Source organism: Gavialis gangeticus, unplaced genomic scaffold (genome assembly GCF_001723915.1).
Source record: "Gavialis gangeticus isolate Ggan-Ray unplaced genomic scaffold, GavGan_comp1, whole genome shotgun sequence".
NCBI classification, from domain to species: domain Eukaryota; kingdom Metazoa; phylum Chordata; order Crocodylia; family Gavialidae; genus Gavialis; species Gavialis gangeticus.
The window spans coordinates 129327244-129343197 of NW_017729022.1; the positions used below are offsets into that span (position 1 = coordinate 129327244).

General features: G+C 46.9%; 1 protein-coding gene across 5 annotated transcripts in view; it reads right to left on the reverse strand.

Annotated features, from left to right (window-relative positions):
* The window catches only part of NINL (ninein like), a 90995-nt gene that overhangs the window by 24089 nt on the left and 50952 nt on the right, over window positions 1-15954 (reverse strand). For 3 of the 5 annotated variants that reach the window (XM_019516170.1, XM_019516166.1, XM_019516168.1), the window contains 10 exons: window positions 13705-13771; window positions 11847-12037; window positions 9751-9903; window positions 7438-7605; window positions 6732-6868; window positions 6380-6520; window positions 4874-5048; window positions 2872-2982; window positions 1925-2014; window positions 550-558 (listed from right to left, as the gene is read on the reverse strand). In XM_019516170.1, coding sequence (XP_019371715.1) covers window positions 550-558; window positions 1925-2014; window positions 2872-2982; window positions 4874-5048; window positions 6380-6520; window positions 6732-6868; window positions 7438-7605; window positions 9751-9903; window positions 11847-12037; window positions 13705-13771 — 1242 coding nt within the window. The remainder of the gene's footprint in view (window positions 1-549; window positions 559-1924; window positions 2015-2871; window positions 2983-4873; window positions 5049-6379; window positions 6521-6731; window positions 6869-7437; window positions 7606-9750; window positions 9904-11846; window positions 12038-13704; window positions 13772-15954) is intronic. The other 2 variants (XM_019516167.1, XM_019516169.1) reach the window with 1 other exon arrangement.

A 15954-nucleotide genomic window follows, 5' to 3' on the forward strand; every position in this document is an offset into this window, starting at 1 on the left:
GCATGTACTGACCCCCTAGTCCCAGCATTACCCTGGCCCCCTGTTCGTGCAGGGACGTATGAGACTATGAAGTTCTCTCCTCCTGGCTTTCCCTAGCCTCAGCTCTGTGGTTCTCTCTTTCCAACTATCAGTGGATTTTAAGCAGAAGGTAGGTGTGGGGCTTTGGGTGGGAGGTGGGTGGGAGGGAAGATGGATGGACTTTGAGCAGCTTAAAATAGAAGCATGTGCTAAGTGCCTTCATCAAATTGTGGCTTATGACAACATCACTGAGGTTGAGACAGCCAGCATTTGAGACAGGACTCACGACAAGTCTACATGAAGTACATAAAAGTCTGGAATATTCCAAGTGAGCGCACAAGACAGCAAGGGAATCACGATGCACAAAGTTACCAAGTCAGCTGCAAAAACATAAAACTCAAGCATTTGAGAGTGATGCTTGGCAATGTTTGAGGCGTCAAGCAGAAGTGAGATGCACTAGGCAGGGGGCTGAAATGGTCACAGCACACAGTGGGCCAAATCATGCACACTCCAGGCATTAGCAGTGCTCACCTTTACTCTCTAGCATTTCCCAAAGGAAAGTGCAGCAGCAAACATTGGGGATTTTTTTAAGATTAGGAAGGGGAAAGAAAACAGGAATTGGTAAGTCAATACCAAACCATAAACAATAAAAAAAAAAGTTTAAAGAAACAGCAAAGTTGTACTGGATTTTGGGAGGAGATATCAAAGAATGGTCTACTAGCAACTACTCTTACCCTAGAGCTATTGCTCAGGTGTAAAGACCAGGCAGAACTGCCTCCTAAGGAACCAGCCTGTCAAGCCTTAGCAGGTCATGCATAGCTGTGCTGCCCTGAAGAGGAGTCCATAAACAGAGCTTTGCTTCCCCCACATCAGGTAGGAGACTAGGATGCACTCAGTAAAGGCCTGCAACAAGTCACCCCTGGCCAGAAACAAAAAAAGAGCAGGGAGGAATCACAATGCTCTAGGGCTCCTCTTGGGGTGGCATAGCTGTGGATCACCTCCATATCCAGAGCTGGGAAAAGTGGCACAGACTCAATGGAGGTGGAAGAATCCTTTGTCCAATAGTGTTAGAGTCTGATGTTGCTTTTCATCAAGAAATCTTACTTTCAGCTCTTGAGGTATCATTTTACACCTGGGGAAACTGAGGCATGGAGAGAGGAAGCGACTTGCCCTAGGTCCCCTGACAGGCAGAGTCAGAAATTGAAGTCAAGCTACTTGAGTCTCAGTTCAGTGTTCTAGCCATTAGGCAGCACTTTCTCTTTGCAACAAGTCCCTTAAAGCACCTGCCAAAAGATGGGAGAGCGAGCAGAGAGGAAGCACATTCTAGGCTATGTCACCAATAATTGTATTACTTCAATAACAGCTCTAAATGAAATTATTTTCCTTGAAATGCAAGAGCTTCTTCAAAGGCTGTCTGCCCCCAGGGACTGTCCATGTCATTTAAAAGCTTCTACTAAGTTCAACACCATGGTACCACCAGCTGATCTTGCAGGCAGCCTGAGGGAGTTAAGGCAAGTCAGACCTTCCTTGAAAACATACGATTACACTGCAGAAACTCTTCCCTCAAGTCTTTGCTTAGCTTTGGCTTTATCCATTTAAAATAAAAAAGTAGTTTGTCCCTTTTCACTCAGGGATCTGACCATGATTTCAGTACAATGAGAATTGAAAGACTCCAACAGATTATCCATGAGATGGAATGAGCACCCAGGTGGACTAGCATGGGAACTGGGTATAGCTAAGGGAGGAAGAGCCTACACAGCCCCACACTCACCCCCCAACAAAGACTCTCCCCTCACTCCCTGCTTCCCTCTCAGGCAGAACACAGAAAGGGTCTGGCTTTCCTTCAGAGGAGAGAGGCAGGTGCTTTCAGTCAAAAGCATTTATAAGCAGAGCTGCCCACACCTACCTGACACTGCAGCTCATATTCTTTAATGATCTTGGCAAAGCGCTCTTCTTGGTCAAGGAGCTCTGTGCTGTGCGGATCTATCAGGCCCAGCTGCAAGGAAAGAGGAATTACTAGAAATGCTTCTAGCTGGGCATCACCTCCTCAGTCCCCTCTGTTGAGAATAAATGTCAGCCTCAGGTTATAACTCCTAAGTCTAAGTGCTAGGCACCTGAAGACCTGATGCACCTTACTGAGTTTGAGGTACCTCAGCGCAGGTTCGGGGCAAGAAGACATCCCAGTACCTGGTCCCTTGGCCATCTTCTTATGATATTGGGTGATCCCTATTTTGCATCAGTCTTCAGCTAGTGGTTCAGTCATCTGGCTGTTAGGTAAGTGGCTAAGACTTGTAAAAGCCTGGGATGTCAGGGAGAAACTGATTGGTATTGGGCAGGGGATCAGGGGAGAAAGATGGAAAAGAACAAAGTTAGAAAATGAGAGGGAAAAGAAAAAAGTGGTGTGCAAAGACAAGCAAAAGAAAGATCCATCACTATCTGCAGTAGGAAAGGTGATACAGAACACAGATAGGACATAACCAAGTGGAACACTGGTATTTTCATGTTGGCTAAGAGGCATCAGATCCACTTTCCTAGCCCATTATCTCCCCATACTCCTCTCTGTGGCAGAGAAAAAGGAGTGCAGAGCTTTTTTTTGACCAAAGTGGAGAAAAAAATAAAAGTTTCCTTTGGAAGATTAGGTATTAATAGAAATGTCTGGATTTGGGACAAAATGATTCTGTATTTTTAATGTTTTTTTAATGGGAATTTTTCAAAACAGATTACTGAAGTTCAGTATTTCACAGCACATTAATTTCTGCCCACCCAGCCTATTTTAAGGTTTCCTGTGAAAGACGCCTCGTGTTTTCTGACCTGTACTGGAACATACTGTGTCTAAAAGAAGCAAAGAGTTACTTTGTCTTTCAACAGGAAGTCCAGCTCCTTCTGCAGCTTTGACACCAGTTTCTCTGAAGCAGACAGTTTTTCAACCACTTCCATGATCTCATTCTGTAACCGACTGTTTTCCTGAGAAGGAAGAAATGTGGGAAGGTTTGATCCAGGCCAACTGTATCCAGGGCAAGACAGGCCCTGGCACAGAAACTCTCAACTGTAAATTTTTAAAATGACAGGCTCGGGAGCCAAGCCAGGACCTAGCTGAAATTGGGAGCCAGTTCTCCTTCTCCTCCCCACAGCAGGAACACTGCAGCAAGAAGCAGACAGCTCTCAGGATCCTGCAGGTCACTTCCAGCTCATCTCTTGAGAAGCAGAGCAGCCACATGCACTAGGCTAAATCAAGCTGCTTAAAATGCTGAGCAGACAGCACTTAGCCACCCCAGTGTTGAGGGTAATACAGGATGCAGCGTGGAATAAAGTTACTGATCCTGCACCTGTTTTAGCTATTAAGTATACAGAGACCATGAAAGCAACTTACTATGTGGACCCAGTGCTGAGCTGTTTACAGTGTTATACCAACATCCTGACATGGGCACCATATTGCTTTACTGTGATCTGTTTAGAGCTGCATGCAGAAGTGCATGCAGATGTGCATGCAGATAAGGAGAGTGCAGCTAGGAATCCCATGCTGGTGCTCAAGCGGAACAGCCCCAGAGAGGACAGCAGGGCCCAGGGGCCTGCTTGTGCAGAGCAAGACTCATGGCCTCATTACGTTGGATGCTGTGTACACATGGAGCTGTGTGTATAGCCAAAGGGCTGTGAGCAGGAAGACCTGTCTCTGCACAACAGCCTGAGTTACAAGGGCCAGTATGAGCTTGAGTTTTTGGTTTCGCAGCATAGGGGGACAGCTGGGGGTGAGTCACAAAGACATCAAGGACCCAGGATGAAGGGACATGCCCTCATTAAAACAGCCTGGGAACAAATTCGGTTTGGGGCTCATTCAACCCAGAAAGTATCTGGAACAAAGCTATTTAAAAACATATTTAAATCAGACAACATAGGTGGGGAGAGGAGAGGTGGTTCCATACTGCACTGGAAGACAGAAATATGGGCTTGTTTCCATCAGGGCAGATACTGAGCCCTGCAGCCTGGAAGCCCGACTCTGGCTGTGACCTACTGCACTTGCTTTACAGGGAGACATACACTCGCTCAGATCCATGCTGCATTGCTTCCTAAGCCTGCAACCAAGTGCAACCCCAAGGTAAGGAGGCTGCTCATGCTCTACAAGGAGCTGCAAAATGTGTAGAACAGGGCCATCCAACGTCAGTGCAGCTGGGGGCCCCATGCTGCGTGCGTTCCCCCAGAATCTCTCCCTCTGTAAGGGCTGTACCAGCAGCATGCAGCCCTCTAACCACCACCATGCAGGCTGTGCTGGTAGCACATGGCCCCTCCTCAGGTCCTGACCCTTCTCTGCTGCATGGCAATATGTGGCCTATGGGTCCCAGCCTAACTGCTCATGCACCACATGTAGCCCACGGACCACCAGGTGGACAGCTCTGATGTATGAAAATCCATCTTGATAGCCCATTATCTTCTAACAGTGTTTTTGGGAGAGCCCAGGGATAGTGTACATCTGCCCAGGATATTATATGAAGGGAAGGAAATGACATGAGTCTTTCTATCCTGTGCAGACTCCCAGCCCTGTACCATTCAAGCCCTTGCCAGAGATGTGGTTAATGGCCACCACAGGTAGGGCTTCTCCCCCTGCAAGGGAGAACTGTGTATACAGGGAAGTCATTTTGGTTTTAAAATGACACGCACTTGTTTTCACCTCCTCTCCCCCACTTAGCAATGCTATAGTTCCCCCTCACAGCCAGCAGAAAGACCCAGCTCACAGACAGGAGGACCAAGAGTTTCTCCATTAGGAGGTGGCAAAGTCCACTGACCCAGCTGAAACACCACAGCCATGCAACCAGCAGCCCCAGTGAGCTGGTGGAAATTCCTGACCTGGGGAATGTTTTACCTTTATGGCTAGAGTCAGCTTCTCCCTCAGGCTGGCCTCCTCATCTTGCAGGAATTGTATATCTGCTTCTAGTTTGGCTTGCTGGTGGGTTACTTGTTGCACAAGCTGCTCTTTTTCTGTCTCCACTTCAGATTTAATATGAATCAGCTTCCCTCTGTAGTCTTGTTCTAGGGCTCTGGAATAGACAAGAAACACTGCTTGGGGTAGAGCTGAAAGCTGAGCAATGGGTAGGGGACATGGGTCCAGTTGATGTAAAAAAGAAGGGTGGGAATTTCCAGACCCCACAAGCAACTGAGGACCACAGTCCCCAACAGTTTTCACTGGGGCTTGTACTCCTAAGCCACTTAGGTGCGTTAGAACAGCGGGGGGCAAAATTTTTGGCAGGTGTGCCACAGATTAGCCTTGCACTCTCCACAAGTGCCACTCTAATCTTCCTCTGCTTGATCTGCTGCTCTGCTTTCTGCAATTAGGTTGGATTTGCAGAGGACTTTAGAAGTGAAAAATCAGCATCTGGAGTATAATTACATTCATTGTTGATCAGAAATAGAAAGTGGGGAGAACACCTCAACATAAAAGATTCAGACACTGGTGAAAGCAATGCTGAGGTTTATTGAAATCAAAGCTCTCTCTCTCTCTCTCTCATCTGCTGCTCTGTTTTCCACTTCCTACTCTGTGGTAACTACCAAATTTGCTGCTTTTCTTCCTGCTCCATCTCTGCCCCAATCTGCTGAGAGACATGCAGGGGCTGCCCCTGCCATTTACAGCACCTGTGACACAGGTTGGCCACTCCTGATTTAAAAGAGCCACCTCATTCGTGCTTTCACCTACAGCTGCAGAGGACCATCAGGTCATGCAACGTGACTGCCTGTCTATCACAGTGTAGAAAGCTTCATCCTCTACTGAGCCAGAATTTTCGCTTGGCTAAAATGTCCCCTTGGTGAAAAGCAACATGACCAGCATCATGCAGGGAGTCTTAGGCACAGCTGCCAACTGACCTCCCAAATTCGTGGGTTCCATGGACAGACTCAGCCATCAGCTCCAACCCCACACCGAATTAGATGCCTTCCTGGTCCCTCTTAGAAGCTAAGGAGGCCCAACCTGAACCTGTTGTTATCTCAAGTATCACTGGCTGCATCTAATGAAGAGCTGTCTGAAGCACAGTCAACAGTGCATTTTTGCCTTTCCTAGAGTGGACAATGAGAAAAATCATTGTGTAATTTTGTTTTCGAAGCTCTAGAAAACCAGCTGAGCATGCAACGAGCTGCCTGACTAGGTGGGAGCTTAGGCTATAACATCAAGGTGGACAGACCCTTTTTTATGGGTCACTGCTCATGTCATTGAGTTAATTTCGCCTCCTGGAGGTAAAAACAGGCCATGCTCTGCTGAAGCAAAGGGATCAGGGAAGTTGAACTCCTGCCGATACCAGCTTAGGAACTGCCCCACTGTACAGCAGGATGCGTCTCTCATCAGCCATTTCTGGGAGGGCCCAGCCCTTCCCCCCCATACTTGAGCTTGTTCTCATTGCGGTGTTCTATGGCAGTGTGATGGTCATCCACTTCCTTGACAAGCTGCAGGTTTCGTTTTTCAGCCTTCTCCAAGTCCAGCTTCATTTTGTCTCTCTCCCTGGAGATCTGCTCCACCTGAACCCTGCAGACACAAGCAGGCAACACTGACTGGATGTTCAAGGATTTCCCAACACCCAGGGAGCAGCATATAACAGCCCAGATGGGTAAACTGTGGAAGCTCTGCACTTATGTCTCACCCCTTGCACAAAACTGAAGTGAAGAGGAGCCTGTGGCTAGAACTCTAGAACACAGGCCTCCCACTCACAAGGACACAGAAAAGTAGGACTCCTTACTCCAAGTAGCGCAGCTCATGCTTGAAGGAGGCAAAGGCAGCCTGCTGAAGGCCACTCTGGGAAACCATCAGCTCATTGTCAAAGGCTAGGGCCAGCTCTGACAGGCTCATCTTCTCTTCCATGCTGAAATCCAAGCTCTGCAAAGAAACAACAGCTCCCTGAAGTCGCTTTGAAAAGATCTCTTTCCTTAGGACTTACGGATCCTAACTGCCACACTCTAGCCAAGCACCTCTCAATCATTAAAGGGCACTTCCCTTCTTCACAGTGGTGAGGAGGCAGGCTTTGGATGTTGTAGCACTGACCCAAAACCAGAGCATGACAACCCCAAATTTCAGAATGCTAGGAATTATGGAAAAAAAAGGAGTTAGCTTAGAAACAGCCTTCAGGCCTTTACCCATGGCAGGGTTCCAAGCTGAACTACCTGCCTTTCTGCTGGAGGGAGACAGGAGTATCCTTATGCAGTATAAGGAAAAAAATAACTACATCTAGAGCTCTTGCACAGCAACAATCCAGGCTGCTTGCACTAGTCTCCAACACAGCACAAACTACATCCATGCTCTGGCCTGCTACATAGAGTCATTTCTGCCCTGCCCTCTGGATGATAGAAATCCTACCATAGGCCTGACCTCTCTTCTCACCCATTCTCTCTGGGCAGGATGCTTGCTGGAAGGACAATTCATTTTAAATCTAAGGCAATATTTGAAACCTTGAGGATCTCCTTGCAGTTTTCCACGCCTTCCTGGGTCCAGATGGAGATAATGAGCTCAGGACTGACCAAGCCGCTGCCATCATCAATACTGGAAAAGAGATGCAGACTCTCTGGGTGGGTAAGGAAAGAAGGAGCTGCAGTTCTATGTCCAGTTTCTTCAGATGCCTGAGAGCCAATAGAAAAAAGAAAGTCAGCTGAGAAGAGAGGTTCAATACAAACAACAAGGACAGATTTCACTACTGCAGGAGGTCATCAGCACATGGCACATATTGCACAAAAAAAACTCTAAAATGCCTGTGCTAAGAATTGGTATGATCTAGTTGCTGGAGGCCAGGGAGGTCCAGGTTCCAGTCTTGCTGCTGCCACTGTATCCAAAACACCAGCATGGGCAAACTATCCATGGCTAAACTCTCAACCATCTAGTTTGAGTTTTGAACACTCATCCTTGGGCACCAAGAGTTGGACTGTCAGACACACTGAGCATCTGCAGTGCCAAATAAACTCAAAAGGGAATGGTGACTGTTCCACAAGTCACCTGGGAGGCACTGAGAGTTGGGCACCCAGAAATGGTGCCACACGAAGTCCAAGGTTGCATTTAAAGTGTCCAGCTCTTTACCTCTGTGTGAGTCCATATCCCCAGATGTTTTCTATGGATGACAGTGACTGCCTCCATCACAAAGGTGTGGGGAGGATCAATTAGGCTGGCTTTGTAGAATACTGTGGAAGTGCAAGTCAGTGGTAGCATAACTACATTCTCAGCTGTCTCAGAAGTGGAGGGTGGGGAGAACACCCTGTCATTAGATTAAGACATTGGTGAAAGCAACTCAACCCTTTGCACTCCTGAGGCTGATCAAACTCAAAGCAGTTTAATCCAAAGGGCCCAGTGTTGATCCCTATAAAGCCAGTGCAAAGCAGACAGCTTGTGAAGGAGCACACCAAGGCACCTTGTAGAACTCTGGTGGTTTCTCCTGGGAGCCTGAGCCAAAACTGCCCTCGCTATTGTGCTGTGGGCCAGACAGTCATCTCCATTCTGGCTGCACCCTACTGCAGTTAATTTGCAAGCACCCTGGGGCCAAAAAGCACCACACATTAAATGTTTACTGCCAGAAAGGAAACATCTATGGAGCTAATTTTCAAGCACTACAGGAGACCTGTTTATCAACACGAGGGCAGAGCTGTCAGAAGTCCTGAAGATGACGTCAGAATTAGAACAGTTATTCCCATCTCCAGGGATACGGCATTTCCCTTCTCTTTCTCTCTCTGATGAGCTGGGAAGCAGCTGGCTGATGCTCAGCAGAGAAGTATGTAACCCAAAGCCATGTCTTTCCTTCACCCTTAAGTGCCAAGAAGGGAAGCACCTCCCCATAGCAGCAGGCAAAGTCTGGATTGCAGCACACTTGGGAGGGAAAAGTGAAAAGGATCCCAGAGGCTCCTGGCAGCAGGAGGAGGAAGGTAGAAATGACCCTGGCAGAAAAATAGTTGCTCTGTTTAAATCAACTAAATCTTGCTCAGAAGCACAGAACACAAGTTCCAGCCTGTCCACCCTTGCCCTGTGAAACATGATGCTCAGAATGAACTCTTTGCTCAGCCACACGTCAGAGAACCTGCTTGAGACTAAATGAGAAACTTTGTTAATAAAAGCTAACAGGCAAGGAAAGAGCTAGAGAGAACTGAAGACGTGAAAAGCCAGATTCCTTTTACAGTGGTAAATCCAGTGGCATGCAAGGGGGAGGGGCTGCAGGAGACCCAGCATCTTTCTAACCAGGCTGCAACCACCCTATTCTATATAAGTAGGTAGAACTGAGACTGGGAAGGCCCTCTGAACCCTCCAGCCCAGACTGCGCCTGTGACCGGCAGGACAACCAAACTGCTAAGTATGAAGGCTGCAAAGCTACATATGCATCGGTGAGGCAATTTGGAGGGCAGAGCTGCACATTTAACACTGGGACGTGGCCAGCTGGCACAAAGGCCAAGAGGTGGGGAAAGTACGGAAGCAGCTTTCCCCTCTCCTTTGGGTCCAGCCCACCTAGACATACTCAACCCATCCACTGTCTGAAGGGAAGTGAAGGGGGAGATTCTATCACATTAAGGAATCTTTCTGGGAGCACAAAGGGGTTGAAATGCCCCTGAAGAGGGCAGTTGTATCAGTTGATAGAATGGCCATGTGACAGTCCCACTTTCAGGCTTAGTGACAAACCCAAGGAAGGTCACAGGGGAGGGTAAGGCTGGAACATGCTGTCCTCCGGCTTGCCAATTCCAATGGATTGGCATCAAAGCCCTCAGCTCAGATGGTGATGGTGCCTGCCTCACCTGGCAACGTGGCCACTGCCAGGGCTGCTTGACAGGAGTGGAGCAAACAGGAAGAGAAATGGGGCTACAGGTGAACAAGCCAAGCTGGAACTCCTTGAAGCTCACTCTGCCATCTCCATCCCTGTCCAGCTCCTTAAATAAATCTTCCAGCTCCTAAGGCAGAAGGAAAGAAATTATCATCACACACCCCAGACCCACAGAAGACAGATTCAGTAAATGAGAAGAGAACACCACTTTTTTTTTTTTTTTTTAAACTGTTCCCTTTTGTGTCACCTACAGACCTTACAAATAAGAATCATCATGGAATTAACTCTTTCCCTACCCCACAAACACAAATATCCCCTGCATGAAATTCAAGACACATGTATCAGTAAAGAGGGTTGCATATAAAAGATAAGTTGTTCCTTTTATTGAAGAACAAGAATAAAACTTGTTCCCTCCCCGCTTCTCATTTCCCATCCCAGGAGCAAACTTGCACAATCTTGTGGTGTTCAGTATCCATCTTCATTTTGGAAACGAGTTCAGTAGTGCAAAGCAAATACTTGATAAGGCTCAGGTTAGAACATAACTCTTGACTTCCAGTGCTGCCATGACAATAGTATTCCTACATCCTGATGGAGCTGTTGAGATGGGATAACTGTGGGTCCATCCTATTGCCTACATCATACACACAGGAGTGAGGTTTTTTGATGATGACATGGTATAGTATGGGCTTCACCAAGTTTCATGTGTATACGGAGGTTTATTCATGTGGACCTTAGTGTAGGATTGGGATTTCAAAGACCCCCAGGTGCAGTGTTCATTGGTTAATTCATCATTCCCTGTAGCTGGGGGGGGGGGGAGTAGTCAGTTAAGAGAAGACTAACCAGAAAGACTGAAAGAATTAGTATTGCATTTCATTGCCTGTATAAAATCAAACTGAATACACTAATTCAATACAGATCAGATGGCTTAATTGCTTCCTACAGATTGAACCATGACAGACCAGATCCCCAGAGTCAGAATGGCTCTACGGAAACAAACAGAACATCAGCGGGGCAAAGTTGGCAAGGAAGAGGGGGAAACATCCCGCTCACACCCCTTCCTTACCTGCAATGCGTCTAGGATTCACTCGGATGACAAGACCCTCCAGGAGCCAGGAGAACAGGACTGGGGCCATCACTCATTCCCAGCCATACCAGAAAGACTCAGCACCTGGCCTGACCACAGTGGAGGCGCACGCTGGCGTGACCAGGATTCCTGGTTGGGAGCAGGGCTAGAGCCCCACACCAGGTCTTCTACTGGGCAGCTGGCCGGCTGATCGGAGCAGTCATTCCCTTGACAGGGATTACAAGCCCCAACTATGCGGCAGAAGAGGGTCCCAATTAGAAAAGAGAATCAGCAGGAAGCCTCAAGAAGTCCCCAGAACTGAGTCATGGCAGCAAGTGGACGACAGAGTGAGTGGAGCACAAGATGGATGAGGAGCAGCCAAGCTGCTCACCTTTTATTATATGCATTCAGGACAGACTCCTGGATATTCCAGGAGCCGGATTCGGCACCTTCAGCTATGAGGCTGGGTGCAAATACGACTTTAAAATATTGATGTTAAATGCTTACAGACCCTTCCTAAGGGTCTGAGCCATAAAGAGTATACTACATCGGAGGTTTGAGGCAGGAGTGTAGGGGCCGGAGGGGCTCCCATTCAGGCCCCTAAGGCCCACTAACTGGTCCAGAGGGTTGCAGTTGTATAAGGGACTGGAAGTCTCTGTTGGTTTTCCCTCCAATGATTAGGACTGTTCCGAGGCTGAACACCACCTCCTGTAATTTTCCCATCAAAGTCGTGGCGGTCAGAAACAGCCTCACCTTGAGGGGAATATCCCAGTGCCACCTTGTTAAGATTCAGACTAGTCCAGGTCATGGAGAGAATCTTAGCTTACCCCAGGGGGACAGCAGTGACCTGGTGACAATCACAATCATCAGCAGCAGCAAAAGGAATCATACTAGTTTAGGACCAGCATCCACATCAGCTCAATATTGAAGACTGTTTACTTTGACAGTGTGGCTTTGTCAACCATTTTGCTTCCTCGCTGTGTCTATTTCCAAGCCACACAACTTACCTCCTTCTCCAGCAGTTTGAGTCCAATGTTTTCACAGACAATTGCAAGCTCATGTTTATTGAGGTAGCCAGTGTCCCCTATGCCCAGTTCTTCCCAGATGTCCCGAACCTGATTCTCAGTCATGTCAAAGTAGGGGCTGGATGTCTGCCTCCGGCTGTTGAAGAGGTCAGGGTTCCAGCTGTTCATTTGGCCTAAAGAGACAGGAAACGCCAAGAGTTACACCACATAGCTTTCTCTAATGTGTGTAGGAGATCCACAAGAAAGAGCTCACACTTTGCTGAAAACAACAAGTCTTTCCTTCATCTTCAGCAGGATTGGGACAGGGTGTTGTTGTTAGGCCTTGGCCATTTTCAAGAGGCCTAGGCTAAGCTGCAGAAATGCTGCTAAGCAGAAAGCCCAAACCTTGTTTCTGAGCAAATGCAGTGTGAACGTTTGCAGATGTGACAACTTACTTGGTCAGCAAGTAAAGGAAGCCATTAAACACAATTAAACAAAGTGCAAGGCCTAAAAGAAGATGAGAAGACCATACATTAAATAATTCATATACTTGATATCATAGCTTTATCTTAAAGTAGTAGTAGTGGTGATTGATGTAACCAAATGCGTTAGATGTTATTTTGCCCTAATAGATATATTTTTGTTAAAATGCTTAGATAATTTGTAAAAACAACAGCTAGTCAGAGAAGACCATAAAGTAAAGGTAAAGAAGAAACAGAAACAACATCCCACAATGGGGAAGGAAAGGAAATAAAGAAACCTTCCTTCTTTCCCAAGGATATAAATCCCAACTAATTGACACCTTCCAAGTCTACAAGAGATCTGGTTTAGTCCAGTTCTAAAAGTTTCAGTGAAACAAATTTAAATAAAACCAAGCAAAGATCATTTATTAAAGCCAGCCAGCCATAAATATTGGGCATAGGCTCAAGGGAAATTTGGAGAACTCAGCAAATTCAAAAAAAACCTGCTGCCAATCTGCGTGACACCCTCCACCCACCTCTTGAGTCTCCCCAGCCAGTATAGGTGAGAATCTATGTCCTGGTGATGCAGGTAGCCAGATAGACTTTGGGAAAAAAATGTTTGTTCTCATGTTTTAAGGTGCAAGCAAATAAAAGGTTGGGCTGTAGGCCCGTTTCTGCCTCTTTCCTCAGTAGCCTACCCAGAAGATTACCTGTAATCTAGATAACAGTGCTCAAAGCGTTGGGACATTTTCAAACAAAGGGATTTTTAGGCAAAGAAAAGCTGGAACTGTTTCATTACGATACTGCAGTCCAAAAGTAAAGTTCTGTTCCTTTTTATGGAAAAACTCTTTTATAAATCTGAGAATTTCTTGACAGGAATTCTTAATATAACATCTAAGAAATAACTTTTCTGATTCAACTTGGAAAGTGGCCAAAACATATACACACATTCCCTTGCCACAGATCATACATCAAATCAGAAGTGCAAAAGTTTTTGAAGGAGCTAAGGTGGCAGGGGTGAAACTTTAGGAGTAGACTGACAAACATAGCTACAGCATCACTCAGGGATTCAGAGCTCCCTAGCTGATCAGCATGTTAACCAGTTAATCATCACATCAGTTTTCAGAAGATTAAAGACAGCTGACAGGTGAACTGAAAAAAAAATCTCAAAGCTCACTGCATGCTCCACAACTGTGCCAATAAGCAGTGTGCAAAAATGTTTTGCAAAACACTGCAAGAAATAGCTCCATAAACATGTCCTTCAGAGAAACAGAAAGAAGCATCAGATCCGCAGGTGGCATAAACAGGTTCCTATTGGCCCAAGCACAGGTCTGGACCATGAATTCCCAGCACCCTCCAAACACCAGGCAGCATTTCACATGACAGTGAGGGCTTCATACCTCGTGCCTCAAACATTTCGTTTTGGGGCTCTTTAGCACTTTCTGCTTCTTCATCTGATTTCAGGCTCTGCAAACAGAATGAATGAACGAACAATATTAAAAGGGTTGACTCAGCTCAGAGGTGCTGAGCGACTGGCCTCTATGATCAGTCACTTCCACCAGTCCTTCTGACACCCACTATCACCACAGTACATGCCATTATAGGGCCAGAACATTGGCGGTGCTTTTGTCTCCCCTGCTTTTCACCTGTGGTATGTTTCAGGGCATTTGGAGGTTCGTTTTCAGAACATAACTGGCACATGAGGGGCTGGAGTGGATGTTTCTTCAGGACACTGAATAAAGAGCCGTCTACAAATGCAGGGAATTGGACACGATGGCGCAGGAGGCCCCAGGCCATGCTGTGTTCCCCAGTTGGCCTTTAGCATAATTTGACCTTGCAGTCTCCTATCAGGGAGGGCAGAGCTACTGTCTTCATTTCGGAGGCAGACGGTGCAGACGCACCTAACAACTGAACCATTCTCAAATATCACTGGTGGGGAATGAGTTCACAACTGATGTGGATCAGGGGTACTCACAAGCACAGTGCTCTGCTGTTCCAGAGAGAACGGTCACCCTTCAGGCACTGAAGTGTTGTGGTTCCAACACCAGGGGGATTAGGTGAGGATGGAGCACCCAGCCCAGCATGCTGCACAGTGGATGGGTAGGGTGGTGGGGACAAGGAAAGGAGTGCTCACACCCATGCTTGGGGGTCCCAGAGAGTGGGAGACCTGAGACGGGGGGAGTTTTCACTTTTCTAATTCCTCTTCTCTCCTAAACATGAATTCAATAAAAACTTCAGTGGCCTGCAACTGAATGAAGAAGGCTGCAGTGTGCTTGTCTGACCTGGGTGGCATGGCGGGGAGAGCAGTAAGGAGAGAGGAGAGTGTCTGGACCTATACCTTTGGGTTCCCAGAGGCTGGAGGGGCATGAGAGGCTACAGTGGTGTAGGGAGCAAGGACACAGCTGGTTGTTAGAAAGGTAGTTTTTATTGAGCAAGCACAGCAAGGGAACTTGCTGATAAAAAGCGCTGACAAAAGAAAAAGAAAAGGAGGCAGTAGAATTCTGGCTGCGTATCAGAGCAGCTAGTTGCAGCAGTGGGTGGGGAGGAAGGTAGGGGAAAGGAAGGATGTTGAATGGGATGCCTGGAGAGCTGAATAGACTAGTATCAGGGAACACTTGGTGTCAACACAATGTTGAATTGGTGCCCTGTGAACCAGTTCAAAAGAGAGTATCTGATTTTATATGTGCACTTTTGAACCATTCTAGGTAGCTTTACATGGGTTTAACAGGCTTGTATGTCTGCCCACTTCAGGCTTAATCTTCATTTAAACCAACCTAAGGGTTACATGTGTCCACATCCAGAGGCTCTGAGGTCCAGAGCTTTGAAGATGTTTAGACACTTGGGGGCCACTATTACATGCCTAAGTTCATTTACGTGCCTAAATGCAATTCTATTCCACCCTGCTCAAGTCCTCAAAAAACTGTTAATGCAGAAAGAAGTGAGTGGATTCTCCTTCTCCTCGCTGCATTTTTGTGACTCTTCATTAAGTGTCCAACGACAGTGCATCACAATGGATTACTGGATTTTCAGGGAGTCCAGCAGGGTGGAAGGGAATTACACTAAAGCTAGGGGTACACCAGTAGAGATTTTGGGGGCTGATACTGATAGCCCATTCTTAAGGGGTCATATTTCTGATATAGCTGCGTGCAGCTAGTAAATCTGTTGTGCTGGATGGGGAGGGTGGAGGGAAGGGGCATGGGCAGGCAGATCAATGCACTGGCTGATTCTTTGGCCCTATTGCAAGACTGTTGTGAAAGAAAATAACACCTCATATTTTGAGGCTCTCTGCTTACTTCTCTCTGGTACTGGCCCACTCATGGCCTGGCTGTAGCCATAGAAGTAATCATTTCTGCAAAAGCACTGCAATACTACTGTTCAGACTCATGTCATTGGGCCTGCTTCTTGCATTAAAAGTTTTGTGGGCTGGAGAGGTGAGGAAATGCCATAGTCTGTCCTTATGCTTCTCTCTTGGTGCACTGAGCTGCTCTTGAGAACCTCATTCTGACCACAGTGAGTTGTCTCTATTGACCTATACCTATTGCCTACGTGAGTCTCCTATTGTTATGATAAGTATAGCGGAGATGTTCTCCCACAAGTCCCTGTAACAAAAGCAAATCATTATGCTGAATAAAAATGTTTACTTTTATTCA